General features: G+C 37.5%; 1 protein-coding gene across 1 annotated transcript in view; it reads right to left on the reverse strand.

Annotated features, from left to right (window-relative positions):
• Window positions 1-557, reverse strand: part of itga11a (integrin, alpha 11a) — a 50,429-nt gene extending 49,872 nt beyond the window's left edge. Inside the window, exon 1 of the mRNA XM_058382304.1 lies at window positions 419-557. Coding sequence (XP_058238287.1) covers window positions 419-467 — 49 coding nt within the window. The 5' untranslated portion in view covers window positions 468-557. The remainder of the gene's footprint in view (window positions 1-418) is intronic.
• Between the last annotated feature and the right edge of the window lie 12,951 nt (window positions 558-13,508).

A 13,508-nucleotide genomic window follows, 5' to 3' on the forward strand; every position in this document is an offset into this window, starting at 1 on the left:
CAGCCTTATTTCCATATTCTGGCATGTATTCATGCTTCTTGCTGGAAGTCAGGTAATATCACCTTTCATTTCAAAGCATCGCTCGAGAACGGCAGAAGAATGGGAGCCTGAGAATTTAAGTCGTTACAGTGCAAGCTCAGCATCTGTCAAAGCAGGAAGTTACTGGCGAGAGAACGTTTATATTGGTCACACACACAACTTCGGAATTAACTCTGGTCTGAGAAAGTTCCGAGTCTCAGAAAAATCCACGATTATATTTGCTGTGGTTGCCAAGAAACAGAAAGCAAACAGCTCTGTTATTCTTGAAAGAATTCATCAAAGAGGCATCTTTTTAAAGATGCAGAATCAAAGCAACAGGAACTACATCAATGTGTAAGCACACACACACACACATACACACACACACACACACACTCACCTGGCCATAGGCACAGGGTCCAAAGCAGCAGAGTGCAGTAGTACTCCATGGTGAGTGTGTGTGTGTGTCTATGTGTATGTGTGTGTGTGTATGTGTGTGAGGGCAGAATGTCTGTCAGTGTGTTCTCCTTTAAACTCCAGGCCTGATTGACTCCACTGCTGCTGAAAATCTTCACTATATCTGGGGGAAAGAGGAGGAGACTGTGGCCAAATAAAAAGGAGGTGCACATTCAGCCAGCAGGCAGATAGTCCTGAACTCTCACTCTTGTATTTCTCTCTCTCTCTCTCTCTCTCTCTCTCTCTCTCTCACTGCTCTTCATCTTCTTCATCCTATTAGTTGCCTAAAATTCTTGCATTATTCCTTTCATAAAAAATAGCAAGAATTATGTAACCACTGAAATCTGAACTGTAATTGAATATACTGTACAGTTAGACTACGCCTACAGTCTCAGAAATAAAGGTATATAAAATATATGTTTGAGGAAGAATCTTTAGTATGTATCTTGCCTCATGGAAATATTATATCCGTTAAGGCATAACTGGACTTACCGATGTCGTTTTATATAACTGGGTAAAATAAAAGTATAAATAAAAGTGACTTCACCTTGGATGATGGAGAAACCATGGAGATGATGGAGAAACAAAATATCAGACGCAAACAAAAGTCACAACAGATGATCTGCTACAGAAACAGAGATGGGTTGTGTTTAAAAAACAACCTGAAGTCATTGAACTGCTCCCAGTTTTGATCAATTCTGCTCCAATGGTTTTTTTCCCAGTGTTAGGTTCAACTTTCTGAACTACTTTTTGCTGGATCTGCCAGTTGTTGACCCCAGTTGAAGGCAAATGTTTCAAATACATTGCCCTTAACAATGATGGATGCTCAGATCTGTTGTTTATATAACTTGAAGATAGCAGATTAACCCTAATGTGGAACTCCCAACCCCAAATCCTTATCCAATCAGCCTTGGTGCATCATGCTGATGCCCAAGTCACTACCATTGAAACCCACAATCCTCCTCTATGTACATGTTGCACAGCCACATAGTAATGATGAATAATTGATCTACATTCACATAATCCAGATTTGGGGAGATTTTGCACTAGAGTCTTAAGATTTCCACTAACACATTACTTTTCCCATGGCATGTTTCATATTTTTTTACGGGATTAACTGTTAATAGATATTACAAAATTCACACTTTGCCATGTCGGACCATTACTGCACATTTCTTTAGACATTTTTTAAAAATGATTTCAAGTAATGTATCAACTACAGTGTTATAATATAATTAATAATATTATGGTTTGTTGTTATATTCTATAAGTGCAAGTATTTTGCACGTGCTACGATTATTATTATTATCGCTAAACCTCTTGTGTTTGAGGAAGGAACTTCGCTACAGTAAATTACAGGATCTTTGATGATGATTGCATGTTGAACATTCAGAACAACTAAAGCTAAGGCAGCAGCTTTCATTTAGGGCACTTAAAAAGTCATCTTCTCTTTGCTTTTCATCAAGCTGCTCCATCACACCCAAGCGTCTCACAAATGCCAGTGGTTCGTTTCTATTTCGAGAAAGTGAACTGGCAGATTTTTCAGCACTGTTCAGACAAACAGACATGCCGTTTATTTTTCAGCACCATGCTGTGAATAAATATGACAAATTATTCCTGTAATGTTCTATGGATGCCAGGCGGTCTACATATACAGATTTTAGAAACATTAGTTCTGTTTGTTTAGGATGTTTATTTAACATTTTGGAGGTTTCCATTTTTTAGTGCTTTGTAAATTAACAAGTTGCTTTATGTTTTCTGGCGTGGGAGCTACAGGATAGAGGGTTTTGCTCTTCGGGCTTTCTTCACAACATGATAAGCTGCACTATTTCTGGTCTAATTAATTGAGAGAGAGAGAGAGAGAGAGAGAGAGAATATAACTACTGTTTATAACTACTACTATAACAAATGATTGCAGGAACATGATAATACATAAATACACAGCTCTAGAACTTTTAAATGGAACTTTGTGGTTCATAAATTTATAAATAAGTATATTGTTGTGGTATTAGAGAAATAAAATGCTTTCCATGTGTTAGTGGAAAGTTGTCAACTTTGGATTATTTGGATTATTATGGGATTATTTCCCATAATCCTTGTGTGTTTTATTCCTTTTATATATATATATATATATATATATATATATATATATATATATATATATATATATATATATATATATGTATATAAAGAAATAAACAAAATCTGCACAACCCAGACAGAGTTTCCAAGTGGCTTAAACCTTAATTTAACTGTTCTTGAACGAGTAAGTCAAACATATGATTGTTTGTTAAGCCCATTAGTTTTTTGTTTGTTTTTATGCTTCGAAGGATCCGTTTTAGAAATGCAGTTAATTAAGTTTCCCAAAATAAGCATACATTATACTGAACTGAGTTTGTAAAAAACAAGATGATCATGCAGACAGTCAGACAACATGTGGGACAAACTGACAGAAAACAGACCAAAACATCCTGAGAGCGCTGGGAAAACTGAGCAATCAAACCACTGCTACTTCCACAGCCTGCTTCTTCAGTATGAGGAGATATCCAGTTATTCATTTGGAATCAATAATAATAATAATAATAATAATAATAATAATAATAATAATAATAATAATAATGATAATAATAATCATAACTTTCTAGAAGTTTATGTCTTGGATCGTCTACTATTTCGCAATCTAGTTCTAAAATTTTGTAATGATACTTTGCTACACAATATGTAGTGATAATCTAGTGCTAAAAGCTTTATAAAATGCAATATATTGAAAACTGTACCGATAGACAATGATGTTTATCAAGAAAAAACAATGTTTTCCATCAGGGCTCTAGCTGTAGCTAGAACTAAAATTAGCTTTTTATCACTACAAATATCATATTTTAGGAGTATTTGGAAGTTGATTGAAGTCAGCCTTTATGACAATATTAATATGAAAAGCAAAAATTTCAAATAACAGGTTGTCATTTAATCCACATAGCTTCTGTTGCGGCTGCTTCCTGTTTTGGGGTCGCCACAGCGGATCATTTGGGCCGCATGTTATGATTTGTCACAGGATTTATGCCAGATGCCCTTCCTGATGCGTAGTTTCAGATTTGTCTACAATTAAGTCTAAGGTCGGGGTGTATAGGATTAAATCTGTAGAAATGAATGGATATGATTTTTGTGTTAACATTCCCATTTGCATGTTTGAGTTAAGTCTTTAGTTAAGTAGCCTTTATTTGTCACATATACATTACTGCACAGTGAAATTTTTTCTTTGCATATCCCATCCTTGGAGGGTTGGGGGTCAGAAAACAGGGTCAGCCATGATGCAGTGCCCTTAGAGCTGGGTGGGTTGGGGGCCTTGCTCAAGAGCCCAATGGTGGCAGCTTGGCGGTGCTAGGGCTTGAACCTACCCAGAGCCTCAACCACTTGTGCTACCACCACCCCAATGATCTTACAAATGATCTTACAATTACAAAGTTGCAATAATTTGTACATTTACAATACAATTTTGTATATTTGTTTATATTTGTATAAATAGTTGACGTTTAAGGGTAGGGTCTAGACATTTAGGAGTAGGGTTAATGGCAGTGAAACCAAGCCTAATTTACCCACCATATAGCTTGTGCTTGTTTCATAAATGTCTCAACAAATCAGGATCAAAAAGGCTCCACAGATACTTTTGGTAGGCTATATGGAAAGTGTTTACTTTTAAGGTACAAGATTTACCTAAATTACAACAAAAAATACCTCTCAGTCTGTTAATTATATGTAAAGCTATTCAAGAAAATCACCAGGAAGATGAATCTGTCTTTCAAGATGCAACAAAATCTTAAGATTAAAAAGCCAGGAGAGATTAGTAGTGTAAATAATTAAGATTCTCCTCCAAACTTCGAATGAGCAGCTGTAATAGATAAACACACACAGACACACACACACACACACACTGGAATTATATCAAGAGTGACCTTTTATTGCCTTCTAAACAATCATAGAGTAAGAACACTTTTATTTCCGAGCTGAATGGAAGGAATATTTCAAGCTGATGTGTTCCATCTGTGTCCAGTACTGGCTCTTATACAAGGCAATGCACAATATCTCGGTTGATCTATTCAGAAACCTGGTTTTATTATGATGTCCATGGTAAAAATCAGCACTGTTGGAATGCTTGTATTTTCAGTTATAAGCCGAAACATAACCCTGTCTTTCTTTCCATAAAGTTCGCTTGTAGTGACCGATTTCACTTTTGCAAATGCTTTAATGGACCTGAAATTAGTTTTTCCTCCATTTGTCCTCAATGGCTGTTCCATTTAGTTGTGTAATGATTTTTCCATGGCTTTTCCAGAACGAACAGCTTGGTTTTTTTAGTTGTTTCTCTGGTAACATGGCATGTTGTACTTAATTCATTAACAGTATCTCTCTGGATGAAGGTATTTGCCAAACACCATAAATATAACAAAATTATACACAGGACATCATTCATCCTCACTGAGTGCTGCATCCTGGTCACCAGTCCATCACAAGACACCATGAACACAGGCACAGTATAGGTGAGAGGTGTAAGAGGTCTTAAATTCTGGGCTTTCTGCAAATGAAATAAAAAGCAGGGATATAGGAGTTGCTTAGATGGAGTGGAAGAAAGGGCTAATGTGGTGGTGGTACTCTGGTAACTGTCACAACATAACATCAGGCAAGTTACACAACAGAATTTAGAGACATAACTCATGGTTCAGAAATCTCCCTCGTCTGCTTGCAAAGTATCAAAAAAATCTGAATCAAATGATAAATTAAAGCAGAACCTACAATTAAAATTAGCTTGTTTTTTTTTCTCCGAATATGGAGGGAAACAACCAAGGGTGAAGAGCTGGGTCGTGTCTGTCAGTGTTTCCACAGAATAGTGGATTTATATGTTGAAGGAAAGACATGTGAGAGACACAGAGGACATGTGTCAAACTTTTTAAATAATGACCCTCTTTTTTGTTACCTTCCAACGTTTCGAGGTCTGAGAACCCCTTAAAGAGGAGTATACAGAAATCAATCTCCATCCACTGTAGGAGTAGAAAAAAGTACTTCTCATGCCCATAGAGGCTCAAAATGCTGACCAGCAACTGCAAACAATTAAGCACATTGCTTCAGATTTACCTCCGGTGAGATGCTGATGAGAAGGACAGAATCTGGGGTCCTCTGCCAGACCAGACCCTTAGAGACTAGACTAATACTGAAAAATATGAGTGGACCATGAAGAAAGAAATTCATTTGTCAACTTCATTAGGGAGTTTGAGACTGTAAGCTTACAATGCAAAGCCTATGATATATCACACACTAGGGCAAGGATCCAACTGGGTTGGAAACTTTTGTTACTATAAGTCTGGGAAATACACCAGCAGGGGGGATGAAATTCCTGTTCTGTGGCCTCGAGTCACATGACTTGGAAAGCCTTGCGATACATTTTCACACAAACCCAGAAATTACTAATTATACATTGTATAAAAGTGTGCAGTGAACCAATTATTCCTTTTCCCAACAAATCAGCATTAATCTTTGGGTCATGCCATGGTTCAAGAAGTTTGACTAGAAAGTGATGAACACAAGTTTGTATAAATTTACTATATTAATTATACCTTTGGGTTTGGTAAAGAGCACTGAAAAGTGAAAAACTTGTAACTTTACTTGGACTGTCTTGACTTGAGACTTGAATGCCAAGACATTAGATTTACTTGTGACTTGCAATAAAAAGTGACTTGGTCGCAACTTCTGTCCAGAAGCTCAACTATAGCTGTGATCATTCGTACCATCACCACAGATACCAGCTCTCCCTCAGTACTGACTTATTATGAAATATACCTGTAAAAGAAAATACAGGAATAATAGATTCATTATTTTAAACTTCACCAATTGCCATTCTCCTTTTCTTCACTTTTTCAAAAAGTGTACAATTATGTATGCAAAATAAGGGGTTGTCTAATTAAATATGTATAATGTAAATGTTCTTTATTGTTTAAACAGGCTGTTATAAAAAACTGTGCGTGTGTGTGTGTGTGTGTTTGTGTGTGTGTGTGTGACAAGAATGAACTTCTAAAACACCCTAAGTGCAGATCTAGAATAGTTTTTGAGAAAAAAAAAATCTTACAATGTTATTTCATGCCTTTTCACAGTAATCTACACTGACCTGGCATAATATTATGACCACCTGCCTAATATTGTGTTGGTCCCCCTTTTGCTGCCAAAACAGCCTTGACTCCTCATGCACTGTGTATTCTGACACCTTTCTATCAAAACCAGCATTAACATCTTCAGCAATTTGAGCAACAGTAGCTCGTCTGTTGGATCGGATCACACGGGCCAGCCTTCACTCCCCACGGGCATCAGTGAGCCTTGGCTGCCCATGACCCTGTTGCCGGTTCACCAGTGTTCCTTCCTTGGACCACTTTTGATAGATACTGACCACTACATAACGGGATCACTGTGATCCAGTCGTCTAGCCATCATTGCCCATTTTTCCTGCTTCTAACACATCAACACTGAGGACAAAATGTTCACTTGCTGTCTAATATATCCCACCCACTAACAGGTGCCATGATGAGGAGATAATCAGTGCTATTCACTTCACCTGTCAGTGCTCATAATGTTATGCTGGATCGGTGTACAATGTTGAAAGAAAATCAACAATAAATGCAAAGATATATCAGAAAACAAGGATGACCAACATGATTTGAAAGTGCAAAGTGGATGGAGTTTACCTTCTTCAAAGGTGTTAAGTTTCATATAATAATGCTTCATAGAAATGTCCTAATATTTAAAGCAATAATCACATCGTCTAGGTAATCCATCCCCCAGAATCCCCAGCTAAATGCCAAGCCCACCTCTCAGCCGCCCACTCAGGTTACTAATAACACTCACCTGCCCCTCATTTCATCACCGCTTCGGCTTAAATGCCTCTCAGTGTATTTAATTCAAGTCTTGTTTGTGTTGATCAGTCTACATATTAGATATGCAGCCAAATGCTCTATATTCAGTGCCATATTTTCTTAAATCCAGCCCCATATAATCCTGCAAGTTTTCTCATTTCCTGTTAACCCCACACATAGCCTCTTAAATTTTTGATTTGATTATGATTTTGCAATCTTCACTGTTATTTATATATGTATTATGTATTATTATACATACTTGGGTGTAACAAGAATTCAGCACATTTCCCTTCCACGCCAACAGACGCTACAGTCACCAGAGGTCACATCCGTTTCTGGGTCACTTTCACATGTTTTCATTTATTTATTTTTAATTATATCAAAGCAGTTGTATTCACTGACTGCCTTACTGTATTCTGGACTATTCTAGATTGTTCTTTAGATAAACTAGTCTAAAGAATTAGCCTGCCATTTTTTATTGTGGATTGTCCAGTTCACAACCTTTAACATTAATGACTGCTGGATTACAGTTTCACTCCATCTGCTACAATCTTTATTAACACCTTATACACACCTAAGTTCACTCTTCCTCTGAGTCAAATATGTTAAAATAAGCTAAAAGAACCATTTACAAAAAAAAGTGAAACTCTAGAAAGTCTCATTCATCCATTTGAAGGAATCCAGATGTACTGTAAAAGCTGGAGTGACCATAAACACTAGAATAGGGCTTAACCTACAGGTTACTGTGCTTCTGAAAACAGTGGTGTGTTCATTCTGTCTGCTTCTCCTTAGGCCTGCTAGATCATAAAAACACACATTGTTGGCAGTGTCAGTGTCAGCTTCCCTCTGCAGCTCTCCTGTGGTTGAAGTTTGGAAATCATCATTGCACGGAAGCCGATCAGAAACCACATAGGCAAGTATCCCCAGGCAACAGCGTTCAGATTCATGCTAACCCATTGAGCGCTAACCCAGATTTAGTCCATTTCCTACAAAACTAGCCCCCAAAAAATGGCAACCGAGGTCAATCACTTGAATGTGTTTCATTGGCATTTTATAGTTACATGTGCAAGCCAAGCTGGGTTGATTTTTCCATATTTTCTTTACATGTCTGCAAAGTCCCAATTGAAAATGATTGATATTGTGAGATATAAGTACAGGGGTCCATGTTACCAAAGGATACTGTTACCCACATACTCCAAGGTTGATGTTTTACCCATAAACCTGAATAGCTGGGAAAAACCTTCCATGTTTCAGGGAATCCACAAAGCAGAGTGCTCTCTAAACCCATTCTAGGGTTACGTTTTAATACTGTTTCGCCCCTTAATGAAGCTTAAAACCTAACAAACACCATTTTATCACTCTGCTGCTATGTTACTATCAGTGAAAGCTTTCTCAGCTTTGAGTTCAACTGCTTTCTGAATATTTGGACATATTTCAAAACAAATGTGATTAAAAAAAAAAAAAAAAACTTTCCAGGTTTTGTGTAGACTTGTTGCCAAGGAAACTGTGTGCGATGAAATTACATTAAGGTCAGTTTATGGGATGATTTGTGGCTGAATAAACACACTCCTAATGTTATCCCTCAGAGCGTCATGCTCCAGCTTCACCCAGTGAGAAGACACTCCAGAAAACCACAACAGAATGCAAAGAATGGAAGCTGTTTATTCGGCGATGTGTTCATCCTGTCTAAATGACTCTGCACATCCATTATAAAAAAGTATCTGGAAAAACGTAGTCTATAAAATGTGCTGAAACTTTAAACTGGCATATGCATCATGCTATCATTTTCAGTAAGTTATTTTTTCCCTGTTATAATTCTTTGAATGTTCCTCCATCACCAGGTTGGTCGAGGTCCTCGCTTCGCCACATGATCCGGACACAATATATTGCATCAGCTGATGGGACTTGTCAAGGTAGATATGCTTGAGTGCTTCAGACTGTGAAGTTGACTACTTGTTTAAGAGGGAAGGAATTTAGTGGTTTTCACTAAACTCTCAAGCTGTGATGAAGTCTTAGCGCTTCAAATCTGTCATATCACATTTCAAGCACAGTGTCTGGGAGGCTGGGAACGCTAATATAGAATCAGCACCCTGAAACTGAAGTACCTTCTTGTTAAGGGCTGTAAGCTGTGACTGCAGATGCATTAAGGCTAAGCCAGGGAAAGAAATCATCTTGTTAATTATGTGGCAAATGTTTAAAAGAATCAACAAACAAACAAACAAAAAAGTAATAGTAAACAATATCAATATTACACAGAAGAAAGAAATATAATGGTTGATATGACAATAACTTTTGTAAGATGTTTATTTCATAGTAATGGGTTTAGCCTGGGACAGTGATGAGTGATGTAGCTTCACAACCACAGATAATTCCAAGCATTTTACACAGATCTTCTTGAGTCTTGGAATTTGCGACAGAGCATGGCAATGGTTTGCTTCGTACCTGGAGGTCGTAGACATGGAGGGGCTCCACATCGTTTCCAGACAAACTTTCCACTTCTGTTCTCCCACTATACCTGCCCTTTTGGTGAGGTCAGATCCTCACAAGGTTTTTCATAACAGTGCTATGCGGATGACCTTGGGTCCTCATTTATATGGCTGTTACTTTGACACGTCACCTACCTAAATATTGTTGAAATACCAAGTACATCCATTTATAGCAACAGTGTTCCCTAATGGCATTGAAAATGTTCCTACCACATGGCAAAAATTGTTTAGGAATGCTTCAGAGTTCAAGGTGTTGCCTTGGCCCCAAACTCCCCAGATCTGAAGCATTTACATTTTCAGCATTTTGGCAGATGCCCTTTTCCAGAGCCATTTATATTTTATCTCTTACTTTTTATACAACTGAGCACTTGAGGGTTAAGGGCCTTGCTTAGGTATGCAGTAGTGGCATCTTGGTGGACTTGGAATTCATACTCACAACCTTCTGATCAGAAATCCAACGCCTTAACCACTTAACCACTTCCCCCAAGCCATTCAAGCATCTGTGGGATGTGCTGGACAAATAAGTCCTATCCATGGTGGCCCTGTCTTACAAATTAAAGGAACTAAATGAGTACGTCCTGGTTCCAGATAGAACAGCATACCTTCAGAGGTCTTGTGGAGTCCATGCCTGTTTTGCAGCCCAGGGAGGGCCTACTTAATATTTTTCAGGTTGTTTCAATGCTGTAGATGTCAGTATATCAGCTGAGATTTAAACCCAGAAAAACTGTGCAGCTGTTCATCGCTGGAGATGCAGCCTATCATCAGGATCTACCTGGACAGCTCTCAGATCTCACCATTTGTTACTGCATGGACAATTAACTGTCCTCCTCACTTGATAATCTAACATGCTCATGCCTGTTTTCTCCTTTACAGCACCATTCATTACAGCACCATGTCATTTAAATTTACAGCATTTGGCAGACACCCTTATCTACAGTGACTTTTTACCTCATTTTAAACAGCTGAGCAATTGAGCGTAAAGGGCCTTGCTCAGGGGGCCCAGCAGTGGCAGCTTGGTGGATGCAGGATTTGAACTGACAACCTTCTAATCAGTAGTCCAATGGCTTAACTACTAAGCCTTATGTCATCGCCTTATGTCAAAATGTCATGAGGCCTGTTTCATAAGGCATTTGTGTTCATGAGACATTTGCTTCATCAGACTTAACTCTTTCTAGTTACTTTAAGACTTGCTGTTGTTGGATAATATTCAACTTAAGGATGGATACCATAACTCTTTGATGCTTTGTGTCGGACCACCTTGTTGTTGATTATTTTGCTCACATGTTTCTTACTTATTAAATCAGAATCTCTTGACACATCCTACACATCACAATTCTCCCACCTATTACCAGTAAATGTTCTGGTAACTCCACCCCTCCTCGCTGCCACATAAATAAACTCCCACATGTTACTGAATATGCAGAGTCAATTAATGCCTCCACAATAGGGAAAGTGTATAAGCAGTATGCACGGACATTAAGCCTGCCCCAAAGCTAGCTATCACTAATATTTTTTTGCATACAATAATTGATGTGTGTTATACACTACCAGTAAAAGTTTGGACACACCTTCCTAATTCCATGGTCTTTCCTGATGTTTATTTCTTTCTACATTGTAAAACAATGCTGAAGGCGGCCGAAATACACAATAATGTCGTTTGAACAGTTGATATTGAGATATGTCTGCTACTGATGCTCTGTAAAGCCTTCATAACGGCTCTAATCTGAGGTGCTGTTAATTGGTGATTTCTGAGGCTGGTCACTCTAAATGAACTTCTCCTCTGCAGCAGAGGTAAGTTTTGGTCTTGCTTTACTGGGATGGTCTTCATGTGAGCCAGTTTCATCATGGTGCTTGATGGGTTTTGCAAATGCACTTGACAATACTGTTCTTGCAAGAACTATTCCAGAACACCTGACCTTCGTGTCTTAAAATAACAACTGACTGTTTTTTGTTGTCATTACATATGGATTACTTAAGTCCATGTGTGTTATTTCATAGTTTTGAAATCTCCTGTATTGTTCTAGAATGTAGAAAATAAGTCACTAAACAAAAAACATTGAATTAGAAGGTGTGTCCAAACTTTTGACTGGTAGTGTATATGTGATTGTGTCATGTAAATGTTTGAATTTGTGAAAAGGCTTGAGACCATGTGACAATTTCATTAACAGACCATCACATTAATGTTGAAATGTCATCTACAGGACATTACAGAAGGTAAAGTCATGGTTAAAACAAATACTCTACGAGTTTATAGAGACAGAGACACACACACAGACTGCATTTTTCATTGGTTTGGAGTTCCTTTCAGGACACCGGTTTTGTCAGGACTGGCTATATCTGTATGGTTAAATGATTTCACTTTATATTGTTCTATTCCATTCTATTCCATCGTCACATTTTCTGGAAACTCACACTGTACTTGGATGGCATCTTCTGACAAGCTCCAAACTCAGTAACATCTACCCCGAGTTAATGCTTTGTGATGGATAAGCTATTCGATTACGCAGATAATTCCAGGTTTCTCTAATGAAATTCCGTCCTGGCATTCACAGGATCGCAAACCTTGCCATACAATAGTACATTCAAAAGTTCAGCAGTGGTGAATGAGTGGATATTGTCTTTCTTACTCAGTTTCTTTGAATGCCACTGCAGGAATTCAAGCTTTTAGGAAGTTTACTTTATCCTGAAAAATTCGGTCAGTATCCAGTGACCTTGTTTGGAATTTAAACCCCAGATTAAATGATTAAAATCATCTGTGTGTGTTGGGTTTTGCATTCAAAATAGCAATAATTTAATAATAGCTATTTACATAATGTACAAAAAGCGCTTAGGCTTTATCATGGCTTTATAATGGATGCAAATGCAGGGTTTCACTGGAATGATCAAGAGGTTGAAAGTAAATCTGTAATGCAGGTACAGGTTGAGGTCACAGATCAAAACTATACTCAAGTTATCAGTCAAGGCTCAAAATCATCTCTAGCAAAACTGACAACATGGGTATATGGATCATGTTACTGGTCATGTGACATTGTTTGCCATTTGCTGTCATAATAAGGATCTTGGGAAATTCAGTTTTTGTATTTGGTGGATGCTGAAGCTCACATAAGAATTTGAAACATTGTTTTTTTTCTTTTATTTTTTATTTAAGTCAGTCTTGTAAAATTGTGCTAGCACCTAATGCCATTTTCTATTTCTGTAATAGAGTCAATACAAAAATGTACACTCCCCATGACCAAAAGCTGCATTATTATTATTATTATTGTTATTGTTGTTGTTTGTTTATTTTATTTTATTTTATTTTATTTATTTATTTTTTGTGCCTGTGCTTAGCATTGAATATTTTTGTCACACTCCACTGCGGTGGTTAATGACCCATATAAAATGAGATACTGAGGGATTTAAGACAATCTAGACTTTTATAAGTATTTCTGCATTTACCTAGCCTACCAAGAACAATATTTTCATAGAAAAGTTCCATAAACCCAAAAACTGTTATTTGTTTCCACATGAATGGTTCTAACAATAAAATATTTCATTTGTTTACACTGATGGAAAATGCCTGATAAGTTGATTTCCATTCGAAAAAGTTGAATTCCAATCTCCAGTGTACTGGTAATAAGGGTCGAATATTTCCTTTTTTCAACATTTACAATTCAGC

Source organism: Hemibagrus wyckioides, linkage group LG27, assembly GCF_019097595.1.
Source record: "Hemibagrus wyckioides isolate EC202008001 linkage group LG27, SWU_Hwy_1.0, whole genome shotgun sequence".
NCBI lineage: Eukaryota > Metazoa > Chordata > Actinopteri > Siluriformes > Bagridae > Hemibagrus > Hemibagrus wyckioides.